This window comes from Ornithorhynchus anatinus, chromosome X1 (assembly GCF_004115215.2).
Source record: "Ornithorhynchus anatinus isolate Pmale09 chromosome X1, mOrnAna1.pri.v4, whole genome shotgun sequence".
NCBI classification, from domain to species: domain Eukaryota; kingdom Metazoa; phylum Chordata; class Mammalia; order Monotremata; family Ornithorhynchidae; genus Ornithorhynchus; species Ornithorhynchus anatinus.
The window spans coordinates 15,358,852-15,379,395 of NC_041749.1; the positions used below are offsets into that span (position 1 = coordinate 15,358,852).

General features: G+C 48.1%; 1 protein-coding gene across 4 annotated transcripts in view; it reads left to right on the forward strand.

The window, feature by feature from the left end:
• TFAP2B (transcription factor AP-2 beta) overlaps window positions 1-20,215 on the forward strand; it is a 34,275-nt gene extending 14,060 nt beyond the window's left edge. For 2 of the 4 annotated variants that reach the window (XM_039910334.1, XM_039910335.1), the window contains 6 exons: window positions 4,926-5,145; window positions 6,878-6,996; window positions 9,075-9,216; window positions 15,143-15,402; window positions 16,402-16,464; window positions 17,857-18,501. In XM_039910334.1, the coding sequence (XP_039766268.1) occupies window positions 4,926-5,145; window positions 6,878-6,996; window positions 9,075-9,216; window positions 15,143-15,402; window positions 16,402-16,463 (803 nt within the window). In that variant the 3' untranslated portion in view covers window position 16,464; window positions 17,857-18,501. Of the gene's footprint in view, window positions 1-4,925; window positions 5,146-6,877; window positions 6,997-9,074; window positions 9,217-15,142; window positions 16,140-16,401; window positions 16,465-17,856; window positions 18,502-19,666 lie in introns of those variants that run through there. The other 2 variants (XR_005659522.1, XM_001509618.6) reach the window with 2 other exon arrangements.
• The last annotated feature ends 329 nt before the right edge of the window (window positions 20,216-20,544 follow it).

A 20,544-nucleotide genomic window follows, 5' to 3' on the forward strand; every position in this document is an offset into this window, starting at 1 on the left:
AGGAATCTGTCCCCCCAGAGGGCTGAAGGATCACTGGGTTGGCCCCCGGACCCCAGAAATAGGAGGTGACCCATTGGAGACCCTCGCGTGGTCTGAGCTCAGAGTTCAAAGTCTGTGTCTCTGAGGCATGGTCGGTGACCTTAAAACGATTTTATTGGGCGGGTTTCGATTTAACCTCCTAAATTACCTTCTTCCCCCTGCCTTCCCAAAGGTATTTTTTTCAGGTATATATTTAGGGTCCTTCCAATGGATCCTTTCCCATTGCTGCCTGAATTTTAAAGTGAAAGCCAACCCCAGAGCATTAGCTAGATAACCTCTCTCTCTTTCTCTCTCCCTCCTGCCCCCCTCATTCCCCAGTGGCCACCCAAATCCCACACTCAGCTAAAAGCCAATATTGATTGTGGCAACATTCTAGGTCGCGAAAGTAGGACTATTTACTGTAGAAAGTGACTGAATCCAAGTTTTCTTTCTAGGGAATCTGTTCATTCCTCCCCGGCGCCCTCCCTATTTCTCCCACTCCCCTGCCCTGGACTTTATGCTCTTAGGTTCTGGGCTCCATCCGTGGTGAACTGGTTGAACCAGGAAAGGAATAACTTTAACCTGGGGGAGGGGGAGGGGACAGAGAAGCCCTAGGGTTTGCCTCCACTGATGGAAGAACCTTAGCCGAGAGGCTGAGGCTGGAGAAAATATCTGGCATCCACTCTTTGGGCACTCGGGTCCATTGGTTTAAAAGACACTTCCCTGGGCACTGGTCCCCTGGATTGACTTGATGTGTCTTCCTCTCTCCCGGTCTGCCAAGCTGCAACTAAGAACTTGAAGGAAGCTAGGAGACTGGGAAGGGAAGGTCTGTCAGATTCAGGCCTGCTCACACCGAGAGAGAGAAAGAGAGAGAGAGGAGAGGGAGGGGGAGAGAGAGAGAGAGAGAAGGGAGAGGAGCTCGGTATTGCCTCGAAAGGGTGCCCAGTGAGGTCCAAGAATGAGCAGAATTTCTAAGAATCATTTGCTTTCTGGAAGCTTGGGTTCCCAGAGTGAAATACTGATCGATGCTGGAACCGAGGTTGTGAGTGTGCGTGTGTGTGTGCGCGCACACACACGTGTGAATTGGTTTGTTGGTGGGAGGAGGTAGGGATTAGGGTTAAATTCCCCTCCCCCCCTTTTTTTTTTTTGAGTGGGGGAGATCTTAAAGTTGGGCAAAGCAATCCACATGAGAACCGGGACCAAAAAAAAAAAAAGGCTCATTTTAATGTATGCACTGAAGATTGTAAACATGTAAAGAGGCGAGAGCTCCCTGCTGACTGGCCACGCTCCATCTCCTCGCCATTTCAGGCTGTCGTCTTCGAGCCATCTCCCTCCTCGAGAGAGCCCGTTCTCAAACACAGTGTGCTCATAATTACTACCAAATCAACCGGGCACCGGCGTTCTTGCGACTTGGCGAGAACCCGAAGAGAACGGAAAAAGAAAAGAGCATGAAATATTAGGTTACGCAGCCCCCTACCAAAGCAGGAAGAAGGAGTAGTTGGACCAAAGTTCTCAAAGAGAAATCCCACTGGCGTGGGGAGGGAGGTTCAGTCTACGTGGTGAGACAGGTGGATGTACCCAGGAAAATTCTTTTGAATCTGAAATAGGTCGAAAAATTAAAGCAGTGGAAGAGCAAAGCCCAATAAAACAGCTGCCGTTGTGGTTGTTACTAAACCCATCCCTCTAATCTTTATGCAATGTTGTAGTCGGCTTAGATCAAATGTATCCAAGCGATAACGAATACAGGTGCATACCTCCTATCCGTACACCCTGGGAGAGAAGGAAATATCTTCCCCAAAGGTAAATCAGGTAATTGGCAAGGTCTAAATTAGGAAGCAGGTAGAAATGCCTCTGACACTGAAGTTCTTCGAGATGCTGCTTTCTCTGGCCATTGGGAAAGTGTGAACCTCAACTCTCAATCATTCAATAGGATTATTGTTATTATGATTATTATTAAAGATTGCCAGCCCCCTGGGGGTCAGGGACCGTGTCTAATTTCCAGCTGTGATTTTTTCCCAATGCTTAGTCCAGTGTTCAGCTCGCAGTAAACGCTTGATAAATACGATGACTACTACTATTGTGGTTCAACAGTGAGCAGAGCATTGTACTAGGCGCTTGGAAGCATGCCATAAAAGTAAAAGAAACAGCCCCTGAAAGCAAAGAGTTTGCAATTTAATTAAAGAAACAAACAAGCTTAAAAGTATATACCAGGATTTCCTCGTGTATTGGTGGCAGGAATTTACATATTGCTCACCATCTCACTGTGTCATCTATTAAGCGCTTATTCGATACCAAACACAGTACTATGCGCTGGGGTAGATATGATCACAGACTAAGAAGGAGGAAGAACAGGAAATCAAGAACATTACTAGATGTTTCTTCCCCTTTCCACTTTTTCCCAGGTTTTTTTTCCCAGTATGAACTACAGAAATGTGTGGGAGAATTCACATGGGTAGCTCTCAAAGAACTTCCAACCGCACATTTCTATTAGAGAGGATCGGGTTTTTAAATTACAAAGGTCTAGCTGCTGAATCCTGCAACAAGAAGAGGGCCGTGAGTGCGTTTTAAAACCGGAGAGAAGCCTCCTGATGGTTACGTACAATTGTGCTTTCCGGATCCTTGGACCAGTTATTGAGAGAGGGGAGAGTGGGAGGGTGTGGGAGTGGGGAGCGTTGGCAGGGGGAGTTTGGAAGTTGAATCACTTCTAAAACGTCTTCCCCGACTCCAATCTGCCTTGTTAGCGCTATCATCGAGAATAAGGGGACTCAGTTCTAACGATGCTTTTAGGAGTTTGTGTCCAGCTGGGGCGGGAGGCGGTTACTGCACGGAATGGAGACCCGATAAGGGAAGGAGATCTGTGAAAAATAAGGGGTGCCTGTCATCAGAAAAAGTAACTCAGGGAAAAAAACTCAGCTGGACGGGAACTCTTGGAGCCGAGAAAGGGGGAAATGGGGAAATCTTTGGACAGTGTAAAGTGAGGGAGCAATGAGAATTCCCACCAAACTTTCAAAGCTTCCTCTCTCCTTCCTATCCTTGCAGGAAAATCTTCTCCCATGGTTTGTTTACAGCAGGGACAATGTGCAATCCACATGGAGTATTATGTCTGCAAACTACATGTCTTTAGGAGACTCTTTAAGCTGTTATGAACCTTTGATGGTAGGGCTCTCTGGCGGTGGGAAAGAATAAACTATAACAGAAATAGTTAAGGTCTGTTGTTTCTATTCCATACCACTGAGGTTATGAAGTTGGCAGTTGCCCAGCAGTCAGCACTTGGAACAGCCTATTGGGGTTCTCATTCTCCGACTGAACTGTCTCGGATGGGAGAGAAGGTCCCAGCCTAAAGTCCTCAATGGAGAGGAGTCAGGCATGGGGCAAACCAGGAAAGGTGAAGTCAGAAGGGGGACGAGGCACCTAGGAGATGGAAAGGAGAAGGTGTGGGATCTCAGAACTGAAGGGAGGGGGAAGCCCCTTCCCCTGTGTTTGATTATCTTTTGCCGGACGGTTAACACCTAATTCCATTTTAGAATATTAGTGACGGATCCCGCACTATGAGACGCAGAAGGTTCTGAGACTCTAAAGAGAGGGAGGAGCCACTTCCGGGCTCTGTAGAGGGGAGAGAAGGAGGAGGAGGACAGAGAAGGAGGCCCTGTGAGCTCAGTGTTTTATGCTTTAGTTTCCCTGATCGTTGCCTTCGAACTCTCATCCTCCTTCAACGCCCCAGAGAGTTTGAAAAGTGGCGTTCTAAAGGTTCAGGCTGCTGAGGTTGATGGCGCCTGAGCAGAGGTGGCAAGCGGCTGTCAGCTCCTATTAACTCGTGCATAAAACATCTATTAAGTACGGTTTGTTATCAATTACCTGCAGAAACGTAACCACCAGGGCTGGGCAGCCCCCGCTTTGCAGTTTCATTTAAGTGATTGTCTGGTTGATTGATTAGCGCACCTGTTGTAAATCATAACTGCTCCAAACAATTATGCTCTAGTTATTTAGGTTAATTGGTAAACAATACTCCTGTCAGCGGGGAATTGCTTTCCTTGCAAAGGGGGTCGAGGGCTTTGGGAGTAGGTTTAGGTGAGTCTGTTCAGTATTACTAAGAGTCGAACTGGTCTGGAGGGTCTTTCCATTATTATTATTATTATCACTAATATTGCTTATGAAATCGTGGAATTAAAAGCTTGCTATGTGTCCAGAACTGAGCTAAGCGTTGTCTCTGTCTCTGTCCCACGTGGGCCTCGAAGTCTACGGGGGTGGGGAAACAGGAATTGAATCCCATTTTACAGATGACGAAACGGGGGCACAGAGAAGTGAAGTTAACTTGACCATAGTCACACAACAGGCCAGTGACAGAGCCGGGATTAGAACCCTGTTCTAACTTCCAGTCATGTGCTCTTTGCCATCCATCAGTTCGTCGTGGGAAGAACTGCACCTTGCTCGGCCCTCTCCCCGACCCCCATTCCGGCCCCATTTTTTTTCGGGGGAGGGGGGGTGTTAAGTTCCAACCGAGATGCAAAGGGAAATCCAGCAGAGGGGAAACTGACCAGCTCTCTTGGGCGAATTGGTCCGGAGTGTTCTCTCTGTGGTCTCTGAACGTTTAGGATGCAGAGAGGTGAGAATAGGCAGTGGGAAATAATAGTACCATGATCAGGATGTCTACCCATCTGTCCCTATGCACTCATAGACGGTATCTTTCCAAGACAGTTTATTCCATGGACAGGAAGTGCAATTTTACTTAGAGGCTTGAATTCTAAAGAGTAACAAAAGGCAAATCCTTCCTTCTTCTGGCAGCTGTCCGTGTCCCTACTGCTCCCCGAACTGGGAAGTAATGATCATTGACAAATCCAGCAGAGAGCAACCGGGGATCTCGACTTCTCGGTCACTTGTTGTGTGTGTGTGTTTTCCTGTCTTCCCAGTTCCGGTTCCTCCCAAGTCTGTGACTTCTCTGATGATGAATAAGGACGGCTTCCTGGGAGGGATGTCCGTGAACACGGGCGAGGTGTTCTGCTCGGTCCCCGGCCGCTTGTCCTTGCTCAGCTCCACTTCCAAGTACAAAGTGACCGTAGGGGAGGTGCAAAGGCGACTGTCCCCTCCTGAATGCCTGAATGCTTCCCTCCTCGGGGGAGTCCTCAGAAGGTAAACTCCGGCCCTTCAGATGGGTCGGTCGCCCCGGAAGGGGGATCCCTTGGCTCTGGGTGATGGAGGACGGGCTGGGGACAGAAGGCCTGAAAGTGAATCGCAGATCCCGGGATGTGGCTGCTTGGAGCAGACATACACACATACACACATGCTATGAAATACCCTGAAATCAATTCCATTTAGATTTTCTGCCTCCTGCCTTATTTGTTTTCTATTTATCTTTTCTATGTCTCTCCCCCAACAACTACTAGAGCTAAGAGAGGCCTTGAAAGGTCACCTGGGCCAGCTTCCTGTCCCCAGACAGGGTAATAGCTAAACCGACCAGGGCACCTAAGATGTCCTAACTGTTTCATCTCTCTCCTAACCTCTCTCTCTCTCTCTCTCTCACACACACACACACACACACACACATGCACACATACACATGCTTATATACACATGCACACAAGCACACAAGAATTTCAAGGCTGCCCCGAAGGACCAGGGAGGGTGAATTTGTTCCCGGGCCTCAGGAAGACTTTGCCTGAGGAGATTCATTTCAGAATAACTTCCAGAGAGCCCAGAAGATTGGAACTGCCTGTAAAGATCTCTTTTCCAAAGGAACTCCTGGCCATTGACTCCTTGCCAAATCCATCAATCAATACTATTTATGGAGCAGCTACTGTTTGCAGAGCGCTATTCTAAGCGCTTGGGAAAATAGAGTTAGTAGACAAGGTCCCTTCCCTTAAAGAGTTTACAGTCTAGTGAGGGAAACTGAAATCATTTTGCAGATAAAAGGAAGAAGGAAAATAGGATATGTAAATGAGTTTGTGCTTAAATAAGTTAGGGACCCTGCCACTTTACTGATACCCGAAGACTCGGGACCATTTATGGGCTGGGGGTGGGGGTTCTTTCCAAGGGAACCCTCCTCTCTCACCCCCTCTCCCATATCAAGCAGTCCAAATCTACCCAGGCCTTCTCTCCCTTCAATTTCTGCCCCCACCCTCATCCGCATGACTTTCCGTCCGCAGCCCAAACCCTGCTATTTTAGACTGTGCATTCTAGTCCAGGTCTTCTTTTCTCTCCTTTCTGGGCATGGGAATGGGGTGAGGAGGAACAGGGCAGGTGGTTTCTTTTCTCCTGCCACACCCGGCTCTTTAATAATAAGAATAATAATAATAATTGCATTTGTTAAGCGCTTACTATGTGCCAAGCACTGTTCTAAGCGCTGGGGTAGATACAACATAATCAGGTTGTCCCACTTGGGGCTCACAGTCTTAATCCCCATTTTCCAGATGAGGCAGCTGAAGCACAGAGAAGTTGAGGTCACACAGCAGACACTTGGTGGAGTCGGGACTAGAACTCACATCCTCTGATTCCCAAGGTCGTGCTCTTTCCACTAAGCCATGCTGGCTCTTTGTCCTCTTCCCACCCTTTGATCCTGAGGTCAGAGCCTGCATCTCAGCGCATGCCCGACATCCTAGTGAGTCGGTTCTGCGGTCATTTGTTTTCGGAAGAAAAGATCAAACCTCCCAGCCAGTGGGTTTGCGTGCGCGTTTTGCGTTGCAGAAATCCAGCCAACTCAGCAAACTCTTCTCAAACAACCCGAAGGGGGAGGGGGGAGGCCTGGGGGTGTGCTAACCTCCAGTTAAAACCTCTTCAAGCTCCAGTGGTCTTTAGATTGCTACGCCTAAACTTTGTTTCAGGAACCCTCGGAGGTTAATCAGAATGGTAATTCTTGCAATTTCAGAGCCAAATCGAAAAACGGGGGGCGATCTTTGCGAGAGAGGCTCGAGAAAATCGGTCTGAATTTACCCGCCGGCAGACGCAAAGCCGCAAATGTCACTTTACTCACCAGCCTGGTGGAAGGTAAGCGAGGGCCTGCAGGTGGATTCCCCGCTGGGAACGGGGTTCCCTCGCTACGGCTGGGGGGATGACATTTTCATTCATTCGTTCGTTCATTCAATAGTATTTATTGAGCACTTACTGTGTGCAGAACACTGGACTAAGCGCTTGGAATGTACAATTCGGCAAAACAGATAGAGACAATCCCTGCCCCAAAACGGGCTCACAGACTAAACGGGGGAGACGGACAGCAAAACAAAACAAGTAGTCAGGCATCGAAACCATCAGGATAGATAGAATCATAGATATAGACACATCATTAATAAAATAAATAGAGTAATAAATAATATATATATAAATACACCCAATTACTGTGGGGAGAAGAAGGGGGTAGAGCAGAAGAGGGAGTAGGGGGAATGGGGAGGCCACAGGCCTCCCGCTCGAAATCACTGGCCGAAGTGACTGAAGCAACTGATATGACCAGGATCGGAGAAAGGGGAAGGTTTGCCTATCAGTGGCTATCGACTTAATTGCTCTCTGACCGGACCTGGTGATGCTGGGGCCTTGGGATTTCCTAATTGTAATTCGAATGTGAGTTCGGCTGCAGGTGACTCGGGGCTGTATTCAGCCTAATAATAATAATAATAATGGTATTTGTTAAGCGCTTACTATGTGCCAAGCACTGTTCTAAGAGCTGGGGTAAATACAAGGTAATTAGGTTGTCCCACGTGGGGCTTACAATCTTAATTTCCATTTTACGGATGAGGTAACTGAGGCACAAAGAAGTTAAGTGGCTTGCCCAAGGTCACACAGCAGACAAGTGGAGGAGCCGAGATTAGAACCCATATCCTCTCATTCCCAAGCCCGTGCTCTTGCCATTAGGCCATACTGCTCCTCTCGCTTGTTGCTTACTGTGTGCAGAGCACTGTACTAAGCGTTTGAGAGAGTACAATATAACTATTAACAGACGCATTCCCTGCCCACAACAGTTTACAGTTTAGAGGCAGGGAGACAGACGTCAATACAAATAAATAAATTACGGTATGTACATAAGTGTTGTGGGGTTGGGAGAGGGGAAGAACAAGAGGAGTAAATCAGGGCGACGCAGAAGGGAGTGGGAGAAGAGGAAAGGGAGGGGGCTTAGTCTGGGAAGGCCTCTTGGAGGAGATGTGCCTTCAATAAGGCTTTGAAGGGCGGGGAGAGTAATTGTCTGTCGGATTTGACGTGGAATGTATGTCGGCCCCACAACCTGACTAATCAGGGTGAAAGCCAGATCGGGATTTATCATCAGCGATTGCGTTCCGGAGTCGGAATCCGGCCCATTGCCAAGCCAAAACCATCTCCCGATGGGTCTGTGGGGTACCCGTCTCTGATGGGGGAGCCCCTCTAGCCCAGAACGGGATTCTCACGCATTCTACCTAGCTAAGAAGATATTTCTCTAAGAGGGGAACAGGGCGGGGCGTTGATGGGCCTTCTCCAGGTTTCTATGGAGGAGGGAGAAAACCCAGGAACACTGTCCAAAAGCCAACCGTCCCCTTAGTGACGTTGCCAAGGAAGTCCCTCTCGTTTGAAAACAATGCAATGGCCTAGGAGCTCCTGGGGTTTGGGTCCTTGAAGGGTCAGACACCTAAGATGCCTGGTGTCCCCCATCCCGGTGCGGGTTGACTGGCACGAATCTCTGGATGGTAGAAACCTGGCTAGCCAGGGCAGAGATCCTTGGAATCGGAGTCAGAACTGAGGCCATTTTTTCGACTGTTAATCCGTTCACGGCAAGAGAGGGACGCCGTGATTTAATCGGGTCACGGGGGATTTGATGGGAAAAAGGAGGTTTGGACTACTTAGAAATCAGGTGTGGAAGAGAATGGGAGGAGTTGGGGATGATGTTTGGCCCTCACCCCAGGCTGGATAATAATAATAATGAAAAATGATGACGTTATTTGTTAATAATAATAATGATGGCATTTGTTAAGCGCTTACTACGTGCCAAGCACTGTTCTAAGCGCTGGATGCCTCCGTTAGCCGACACCACGCGCCCAGTCTCACTGGAGGCTTGGAGGCTCTTCACCCCATAGTGATCCCTGTGTCCTGTGCCTGTGTTTCAGGAGAAGCCGTCCATTTAGCTCGGGATTTCGGGTACATTTGTGAAACGGAATTTCCAGCCAAAGCAGTCTCGGAGTATCTCAATCGGCAGCACACCGATCCCAGCGACCTACACTCCAGGAAGAACATGCTTCTGGCCACCAAGTGAGTGTCGGGTCCCTGCCCTCCTGAGGAGCCGGGCCCTTTCCGCTTGGCCCTGACTTTTTGGACGCGGGGTGAGGGGCGTCTAGCAAGGTTCAGGCCTACTTTCCTGGCTGGAGAATCCCTTCCCCTTCTTGGACTCGCGCGGCAGGTGTTGAGGAGGCCTCCTTAGATGGACAGAAGGGCTATGAGGAAGAAGGGGTGACTGGTTCTGTGACTGTCGGATGTAGGATGTCGTCTTTCGCAGTCTCCCTGTGTCTCTCGATGCCTCTGGAGGTGTCTCTGGGTGATTCTGATTGGGGGCGCTTGTCATCATTGGTTGTGTATAGCTGGATGGGTGTTTATGGTTGGGTGATGGCAGCTGGGTGTCCCTGCCCTGGGTGGCTGAAGAAGGGATATCCATATCCTGGTTGACTCCCAGGATGGGTATTTATTAATAATAATAACGATATTTATTAAGCGCTTACTATGTGCCAAACACTGTTCTGAGCACTGGGGTAATCAGTTGTCCCACAGTCTTAATCCCCATTTTACAGATGTGGTAATTGAGGCTCAGAGATGTTAAGTGGCTTGCCTAAAGTCACACAACAGACAGGTTGCGGAGCCGGGATTAGAACCCATGACCTTTTGACTCCCAGGCCCGTTCTCTACCCACTACGCCATGTGAGTCTCTTGGTTCCAGTCTTCCTGGTGTGTGTGTGTGTGTGTTTCTGTGTGAGTTTGGACCCGAACTCTCTGTGTAGCTCCTTGCGACGAGCCCGTCCATGTGAGAAAAGCCACGGCTCTGTGCTTACACGAAATATACACCCTCCGTGTGACTTGTGTACCATGTACCTGTGACACCTCAAAGTTCGCCCTCTCATCACCCCTAGACCCTCTAGAGAACTCCAATGACTGCGTTGCCAACGCCTAGTGTTTATCATCTTTCTCAGACTTGCGCAATTTACTCCTGCTTTTGAGGGAGGGAGGGTAGTAAATCTCTTACTAAATTTAGATCCCGAGCTCATTTGAACTTTTGCAGCGGGTTTTCTATTTATTTGATTTACGCCCGTCTTTGGCTTCCGTGTCATCTAGTTTGGTGTTTCATGAAGGGTTCTGGCCTTCGGGGGCGGGGGAGTGGGCTTGGGAGGGGGTGGGGGCGGGTCTCAGCAGGCTCCCGCACGCCTATCTCACAGCCACGGTCCAAACAGCGATCATTTATTTAGTGGTCTAGGACGCGGTTTGTTCCGTTGACAGCGTAATTTAAAGAAATATATGGAGGCCTGAAAAATCATTTGCTCAAATTTGTCCAGATGTTTTCGAGCCGTGATTTGAATTTGATTGCCCCCTTTCCGCAGGGTCAAAAGATATTAATGTCCCAGAACTTTAATTGCTTACAGACCCCTCTAAGGGCTTTGAAGATGTGAGAGGTCTGAGTCATTACCGTTTGTTCTCCCAAATTCAAAGTTTCCTCTTTGACACAGGGGTTAGAGGATAAGAACGTCAGGACGGGAGCTGACAACCTGTCGCAGTCTCCACTTTAGGGTGTGTAGGAAAGGGACAGCAGCTGGAGGTCTTAGAGCCTGACACTTTCTTTAGCTTCTGTTCTCCCCTTCGCCCCTCCCTCCTTTCCGTTTTCCTTCCCTCTCCCCTTCGATCCCCTTAATTTCACTGCCAAAACGCCTTCTCTCTGTGGCTCTGTTTCTGTGACTGTCTCGGTCTCCATTTTTGTCCCGCTCCTCTCTTTTTCCCTCCCCTTTCTCTACCACGTCTTTGCCCTGTGATTCTGCTGATTCTGCGTTAAGGAGGGAAGGAGCCAGGGAAGAGAACCCAGGTGAACCGAGTTCCGGACCTGGGTGACGATTAATGAACCCAAGGGAGAGGGAGAAAGGAAGAGGAGAGAGGATTGAGAAGGAGAGGGACAGACACATGGGGAAAAGAAGGGAGGAAAGGAGGTCGACAGGAAGAGGGAGGGAAGGAGATAGGAGTGGTGGGAGAGGATAGAGGGGAAAAAATATGTTACAAGAGGAATTTCAACAGCTTTCCCGAGGGTGATGTTGCTGCTGAGACAGGGCGATTGGGTCCTCTTATTTTTTCCCCCGAGTGACTTCTTTCTGCCTCATTGCTGGATCTCGGGCAGGGGAAATACATCTAATCTGGACCTCAGAGGAGCCGCCTAGCCAACTCACTCCTCAGGAAAGGTTGAGAGGAAGACTGTGAGGATAGTGTGAGAAGAAGCATCGTTGCCTAATGGATAGAACACCGGCCTGGGAGTCAGAGGGAACTGGGTTCTAATCCGACCTCCACCACTTGCCTGGGGGCAAGTCCCTTCATTTCTCTGTGACTCAATGACCTCATCTGTAAAATGGGGATTAATACTGTGAGTCCCTTGAGGGACATGGACTGTATCCAAGCTGATTGACTTGAATTTACTTCAGCGCTTAGTACAGGGCCTGGTATATAGTAAGCACTTAACAACTACCTTAAGAGGAGGACTTGATCCTGTTTCCTGCTGGCTCAGAATACAGTCTTCATCTGAGACTCTGTGTCTGGGAAGAGGAAAGGGGAGGGGAGAAAAGGGAAGGGGAAAACTCTACTTTAAGGGTGAACATCTAGGAACACCATACTTTCCCAAATTTCATTTTTTTTACATGGTATTTGTTAAGATTTTACTATGTGTAAGGAACTGAATTAAGCGCTGGGGTAGGTATGAGATAATCAGGGTCGACACTGTCCCTGTCCCACATGGCGCTCACAGTCTAAATCCCCATTTTTCAGATGAGGTAAATGAGGGACAGATAAATTAAGTGACTTGCCCAAGGTCAAGCATTGGGTGGGGTCGTCAGGAAGCAGCTGAGGTCTAGAACAGCTGAAGTTGGGAGATTGGTGAATGACGAGAAGGAAGAAGAGGAAAGGGGAAGATAAAACAGAGTTGAGAAGCACAGTGGCCTAGTGGATAGAGCACGGGCCTGGGAATCAGAAGGACCTGGGTTCTAATTCCGACTCCACCACTTTTCTGCTATGTGACCACGGGTAAGTCACTTCACTTCTCTGCGCCTCAGTTCCCTCATCTATAAAATGGGGATTAAGACTGTGAGCCCCATGTGGGACAGGGACTGTGTCCAACCTGATTAGTTTACATTTACTCCAGCCCTTAGAACAGTGCTTGGCACATAGTAAGCGCTTAACAAATACCATCATTATGAAATAACTGTTCTCCCTTCTATTAAGTACGTGAGCCCCAAGTGGGTCAGGGATTGTGTCTGACCTAATTAACCTCTACCTATGCTAGCCCTTAGCACATTGTTTGGCACATATAAGAGTTTAACAAATACCGTTAAAAAAAACACAAACGGTCACAGCAGACAAGCGGTAGAGCCGGGATTAGAATCTATGTCCCCTAACTCATAGGCCCATGCCCTAACCATTAGGCCCCACTGCTCTCAACGCTGCTTCATCTTTCTCTTTCCTCTCGCCTCTCGCCTCTCCCCCACCTCCCATCTTCAGCTGTTGCAGACGCCGGTGGTCTCCCGACGACCCCTCCTTGCGCTGGGTATCGTTTCCTTCCCGGGGGAGTGGTACGGGGAGAAACTATTAGCCTCGAAGTTCTCCCGGTCCTGGCACCCGCTTTCTATAGTCACCTTTCACCCCCCCTCCCCACCTCCCAGAACACCTGAAAACTTCTCAGGAATTCCCCAATTCTGCTCCTGAAGCACCATCGACTCCTTCAGAGACACAATTGCTTCAGGAATGCCCTTCCTATCCAGTTCTGCTCGCCCTCCCCAGTCCTGTCTGTCCTGCCCCGCCTTGACCAACCCTGCCCATCCTGCCCTTTCTTCCCCATCCTGCCCAACCCAGTCCGTCCCAGTCCTGCCCAGTCCTGCCCAGCCCTGCCCAGCCTTGCCTCACCCTGCTTTCTTTGTCCTATCTGCAATGCCCGCCCGTGAACACAAGCAGTGTCTGGCGACCTTCAGGGTTAGCAGAATTTTCTTCCTTTTTCTTTTTGAGATTGACCTAATCTAGTGCTGAACGAATCCTTCTTCGAGAAGCAGCGTGGCTCAGTGAAAAGAGTCCGGGCATGGGAGTCAGAGGTCATGGGTTCTAATCCCGGCTCCGCCGCTTGGCAGCTGTGTGACGTTGGGCACATCACTTAACTTCTCTGTTCCTCAGTTACTTCATCTGTAAAACGGGAATGAAGACTTTAAGCCCTACGTGGGACAACCTGATTGCCTTGTAATAATAATAATGCTGGCATTTGTTAAGCGCTTACTATGTACAAAGCACTGTTCTAAGCGCTGGGGGGATACAAGGTGATCAGGTTGTCCCACGTGGGGCTCACAGTTATAATCCCCATTTTACAGATAAGGTAATTGAGACCCAGAGAAGTGAAGTGACTTGCCCAAAGTCACACAGCTGGCAAACGGTGGAGCCGGGATGAGTACTCATGACCTCTGACTTTCAAGCCCGGGGTCTTTCCACTGAGAGAGAGTGAATCTACCCCAGCGCTTAGATCAGTGCTTGGGACATAGTAAGCGTTAACAAATACCAACATTATTATTATTATTATTATTTTGTTCTTTTAGATAGTACTAGAATACTGTTCGATTTGTTTAAATGCTCTAACACACACATGCACGCACAAACTCACTCACTCACACACACCCCTCTTCAAATATAGCGGCTCGATTGCAGAAATAGCATTAGAAAGGAAGCAGAAAAGAATCACTCATTTTAGTCCATCACTTTATCATGATCACCAGCATCTTATTTGGGGGTTTCTTAGTGATGATGATGATGACGGTCATAACGATCAAGAAGCAGCGTGGCTTAGTGGAAAGAGCATGGGCTTGGGAGTCAGAGGTCGTGGGTTCTAATCCCGGCTCTGCCACCGATCACCTGTGTGACTTTGGGCGAGTCGCTTGACTTCTCTGTGCCTCAGTTACCTCATCTGTAAAATGGGGATTAAGATTGTGAGCCCCAAGTGGGATAGCCTGATTACCTCGTATCTCCCCCAGCGGTTAGAACAGTGCTTAGCACATAGTAAGCGCTTAACAAATGTCATCGTTATTATTATTTTAACTACAATGACATTGACAGTGATGAAGATTACGGTGATATAAAGGTAATGAACAGGGCTATAATCACGATGACGATGGCATTGCAGACAACGATAATTGTGATGATGTCGTCAACGATAATGATGATGACGATGGCTATGAAGGCAGCCATGATTATTATGATAACGTCAACAGCGACAAGGACCACGATGCTACAGATAAAGACGATAATGATGACAATGGGAAAGTAGGCAGTGGTGACACGCATGGCGTAGTGGATAGAGCATCGGCCTGGGAGTCAGAGGTCCTGTGTTCTAGTCCTGGCTCCGCCACTTGTGTGTTGTGTGAACTTGGGCAAGTTACTTCACTTCTCTGGGCCTCATTTACCTCATCTGGAAAGTGGGGATTGAGAGCTTGAGCCCTACTTGGGACAGGGACTGCGTCCTACTCAATTTGCTTGTGTCCACCCAGCTTTTAGAACAGTGCCTGGCACTTAGTAAGCGCTTAACAGATACCATTTTCATAGAAGCAGCGTGGTTTAATGGCAAGAGCATGGGCTCGGGAGTCAAAGGTGGTGGGTTCTAATTTGCCACTTAACTGTGTGACTTTGGGCAAGTCACTTAATTTAACTGTGCCTCAGTTACCTCATCTGGAAAATGGGGATTAGTAGTGTGAGCCCCACATGGGACAACCTGTTTACCTTGTATCTACCCCAGCGCTTAGAACCGTGCTTGGCACATAGTAAGCGCTTAACAAATACCATCATTATTATTCTGAAGAGATGACGAGGACAGTGGTGATCATGTTGACAATGAGGATGAAAATGCAGACCATAGTGCCGATGACGGTGATGGTGCCAAAGCAATGATAATTGTCTGTTCCTCCCCATGCAGGCAACTTTGTAAGGAATTCACAGATCTGTTGGCCCAGGACAGGACCCCCATCGGGAACAGCAGGCCTAGCCCCATTTTGGAACCGGGCATTCAGAGTTGCTTGACTCACTTCAGCCTCATCACCCACGGCTTTGGGGCTCCAGCCATCTGCGCTGCCCTCACGGCTCTGCAGAACTACCTGACAGAGGCTCTCAAAGGCATGGACAAGGTGTTCTTGAACAACAACACCACTAACAGGCATACGTCTGGGGAAGGACCAGGTAGTAAAACTGGAGACAAGGAGGAAAAACACAGAAAATGAAACTAAAAAACAAAACAAAACAAATTTTAAATAAAAAAGAAAAAAAGAGAAAAAACATTTTAATTTTAGCTTTAAAATATTGGATTGGCTTTGGAAGAATTATATTAGGTAGAATACACACAAACAAAAGTTAACCAAAAAAAAGAGAAAGAAAGAAAACTAAAAAAAAATTATCAAATCAGAGGCCCACGACGGAGCGGCACCACCGGCGCCCAGTGTTAATTTCAAGATACACTTGGAGACTACCGCCCGGATTTTCCACTTCGGTTCTTTCGATCTTAATAGTAATGAGAATGAAAGAAAGATCATTATTTTTTTTTCTTTGGAAAATAAACTTAAGACAAAACGTAAGAAAACAATAACTTATTGGAAGAAAATCGTAGAAACATTGGTTTCGGTGCTTTGAGATCCGGTTGGCTGAGATGCCCGACCTATATTTTTTAGAAAATCTGTCTCTCTCTGTCTCTCTCCCTGTCTCTCTATGTCTCTCTCTATCTCTCTGTCTCTGTGTGTGTCTGTGTGTCTCTCTCTCTCGTTCTTTTTCTACTAGGAAAATCTTCGGGAATGAAACTATTGTATCTGGGACTTCCCCCATACTGTTTGAACTCTCTCACACCCAATGCCCTTCTTGCTTAAATTGTTGGCGCCCCGATTACTGCTCGAATGGTTAGGGTTGGGGGTTGAGGAGGGTGGGGGGTGGGCGGAGGGGATGGTCGCGACGTCCAGAGCTACTCGGGAAAACCAGGACCATTGAGAGGCCCTATCCCTTTGAGAAGTGTTTTTCTTCCCCAGGAAGGCCCGAATCAGCCCACCAAGAAAATTTTCATTTGTTCCAATCCTCGTGTGATCGACCCACCCATTCTGAGCCCTATAGCGAAAGAGACATAAAGAATCATTTGATTAGTGCGTATGCCTTCGGAGGGGTGTGTACCATCTCATTTTCTTCTGTTTCCCAAAGCTTTGCCCGCATGGTTTATGAGCTTCTTCAAAGACGACTTGGGCTTTCTCCACAACCTATAAGGTACAGAGAAACAAAAAAAAAAAGAAAAAAGAAATAAAGTTCTGATTTCTCTATTCATCAAAGCCGGGGTTTAAGAATTCTGCAGGTGCACTTCTTTAAAGAAGCTCAAAGAGAATGTTTAGGAAGAAACCTATCCCGAGATACAGTTCTGAGACAGAATCGGGGAGGGGTTTTTAAGACAGTTAGACGAGCACCAGGGTGTTCAGAGTAGATACTCGATTAGGAGGGGAAGCGCGGGATTAGGGTCAGGGGTGGGGGGTTAAATGCAATTTTATTTAGGTGGGTGGGTCAGGGGAGCCCAGAGTTTTTGACGTACGATCCCCATGCTGATGGATTACATTTCTCTAGATGAAGTTATTAAGATACTTTGTGATTTTTGTTTTACAACGAAAAGCAACGGGGGGGAGCCGGATGCGCGCCCCAGTGTTTTTGCAATAATTGCTATATTACAGGATGCTTTATGAATAAGCTTTTTTTTTCTCCCCCTGACATGCACTTGTTTGGGCATATAGATGGTAAAATAATGCAAAGTGAAAGGAGTTGCATTTAAGCTTTGATTTTTACCGTCTGGATCCGTTTGGACTATTCCCAGTGGGTAGAGTTTCATGCATTTAAAATCTCTCACTTAAGGCAGAACAGCTCCTTTCTCCGTTTTATTCCGAGCATGATCTTGAAATAGCCATTGTTTCTCAGGCACGCCCTACCAGGAGAGTGAAGAAAATGTCTGTGGGGATAGGGGTGGGATTGGGGTGGGGGATGGGGGGGTATGCCTTTGAGTTGTATTTGAGCGCGCGCGCATACACAAATACACACACACCACACCCCATTCATGCCTTCTCCTCCTCCCCCTCTTCAGGAGCACTGCTATTAGTGTTCTTCTTCCGGCATTCCTCTAAAATGAAAAACCCAGATGTTCCTGCCCCCGAGTTTACTACTTGCTGAATAATTAGATTCAGCATCCACAACCACCAAAGCGTTGGGCGTGCGTCTTCCGAAGCGCTCCCCTCTTCCACGGCATCTTTCAGAGAGGGGGCACTGGGCGATCGCCTGGGCTCGGATTTCAAATCAGGGGTCGCCCATTTCAAACCTCCTTTGAACCAAATCAGGCTCCTCTCTCTCCCCCACCGGGTCTCTGGTCCCTCTCCCACCCCCAGAGCCGGACTCCAGGCACCCCGAGGAGGAGAGATCCTTGCAGGCTGCTGGTTTGTTAGAGAAGAGAGTGACAGCCTCGCTAGCCACCGCTAGGCCTCACTAGCCCTAGCTAGCCCTAGCTAGCCCGGCTGTGCGGAGAGAGGGTAAAACAGATGCATCCTGAACGCCCTGCCCACCCCCACCCCACCTAAGCCCGCCCCAACTGGATCAGTGAAAAATCATCGTCTCCTTTCCTTGCAGGGCAACCTGTCCCCCCTGCGTGACGTGGGAGAAACGTAACGGACACGCATTGCCCTTAAGGTACTGTCCGACCCTTGGAAAGCGTGTTCTGTTGAGAGGATGTAGGATGGGCGGCTGGTAGGGCCTGGCCTCTCCCTTGCCTTTCCCTCCCTCCCCTTTCCCTCCCTTTCCTTTCTCGACTCCGCTCCCCACCCTCCGTCCCTTTAGGGCCAAAAGCCTTTCCAGACTTCCCTTCCATTCGCCGGATTCCTGGGTCCCTCTGCTCTGGACCCGAAGAGCGCGCCGGTCCTCTTCCTCAGCGTTTAGGCTAGGGCTCCGTCGTAGGGGTCAGGGGCTCTAGCTGGGACAGGCTCCGTCAGGGTCGTGTCCCCCCTCAGACACATTGTGTCCCCCTCAGAGACATCATCCGTTTGCTGCTGAAGGGGCACCTTTGATCATTGCGAGGCTGGGATTGTCCCTAACGGAGAACCCTCGGCTTAATCCGAGTCGACCTCCCTCTTCTAGGTCATCCCTTCTGGCTCATTCCTGCCCCTCTATTGAGGGAAAAATCAGATCTTTCATCATTTACCGCTCCTTTTCGAGTGTCCCCTTTCTTTCTTTTTTCTGTTTGCTCATTTTCTTTTGCTTCCTTTTCTTTTTCTTGTTCTTTCCTTCTTGTTCTATTTTCCTTCTTCTTTTCTCCTCCTCCCCCTTAGCCTTTTTCTCCTTTTTCTCCTCTTCCTTTTTTTCTTCATCGTCTTTTTCTTCTCCTCCTCCTCCTTCTTTTTCTTCTTCTTCTTCGCCTTCTCCTCCTCCTTCTTCTTCCTCGACTCTCCATCTCCCTTCTCTCTCCCCCTCTCTCTCGCGTGCTCGGTCTCCCTCCCTCCGCCCTCCATCCTTCTTCTTGCACTTCTAGCTTTCTTTAGCCGAGCTTTTCTGACATTTATCTGCTAATTACGTTATTGAAAGATCTGGTTTCCTCAGGCCCGTACATCAATAAACAGTGGGATTAACGCGGTCGCTTGGCTTTTAACTCAAGGGAAACGTCTCAGGCAAGCCTTTAAAAGCCTTGTTTCCAAACCAAACAGGTGGGTCATAGCGTAATTCCTCAGTCTCCCTTCCCCACAACTCCTCCTCTCCTTCAGCTCATTCCATTTCCAACTATTTCGCAGAACGGGCGCAGGACTTAGATACCTTAAGTAGGTCTACAGCCCCGGGTGCCGGGGGAGTGCCTGGGGGCTCCAGACTCTCCCTGTACGTCCCTTCCCCTTCTAAAAGCAGCTGCAACTCCTCCACCTCCCCTCTCCCAGATCTCGTACTTCTCAGCCGGAATCCTCCCTCCCGATCCTGTTTAAAAGCATCGTGTTCGTGGGTCAACCCCGCCCCGCACCAAACCACTCCCTGAAGTTTCATCTCTCCCCATCCCCAGCCAAGGCCCCAAACTCCCCGCTAACCTTTGTTTTTGAATTTAAAGACACAGCTTCATCCCCAACGCATTTTCCGCATCCTCCGAATCTTTGCTTGAAAGACTTAAAGCCTGGCGTTTCCCCCAGGGAAATCTCTGCTAGGTCTCCCTGGGAAGGGCGACGCTTCCTTCGCTGTAGTTTTCGGAGAGTCTTTAACCACTTCGGATAACTTGTACGAGCCATGAATCATTCGGAACGAAAATGTGCTCAAAATCGGACGGTCCTCAAGAGCCTACTGCCGTTGCCCCTCCTGTGCCAGTTCATGATAGCAAAATAAGACCAAATCACACCACCCAGAGAAAAAGACGAAAATTCCTTTGAAAAAGTGGACTGGGTAGAAAGCCGCCTTTCTTTTCTTTACACAGTATGCCAAAAGCGATCCTTCTCTCCTGGATTTAGACCTATCCGCTCCTAGTCGATCGAGAAATATCAGTTTATTGACTCTTCATGAGAAGAAACCTGGAAGGGTAACAATGTTAAGTTTGTATATATTTATTTATGCTTAATTTAATGGGAATCTGTAAATATGGCGAGCATCTAGTTTGGGGTTATTTATCTGTGAATCTATACCTCTGTGAATGGGTGGAAAAAGCCGCTTGATCCTAGATAGTATCCTATCTGAATTTTTCTGTTCTTTATAGACAAGCTGTTATGGTATTGGGTAGAAATTGGTTTCTTGTCCAGTGTTGATCTGATTTACATAAATAAAAGAGATTGTTGTGTTTTGTTGTATTTCCATCTTCAGTTTTCTGAATGTGGGTACTGCTTCAGTTTGCAGACAGATTAAAGTATAGCCAAGAAGTTTTTTTTTTTTAATTTCTTTTTCCCAACTGAACTGGGATTGGGAAAACACAGGAAATGTCTTCGTTAAAAAAAATAAAAAAAATTAAATCCAATAAATATTGCTTCTCAGACTCGGAAGTGTTAATAATTTTTTATTCCTTCTATTTCTAAACAGATTTACAATAAAAACTCATATGAACTGGATGCTCTGATTTATTTTGCCTTTAACAGTCAGTGAACTGAAGCTTCACGAGTCTCTTTATTTCTCCCCCCGAGGGTCTCTGGAGAAACGAGACATGGGTTGGTTTTCCTTGGAGATGGTAGGGGACAACGCCCTATTCCAGTGACGTGTTCCAGGGAGATGGGAGGAGGCGGGCATCCTCACGTTAAGCCACTGAGCAGGGAAAGAGGCTAATAATAATAGTAATAATGATGATGGCATGTTAGCGCTTACTATGTG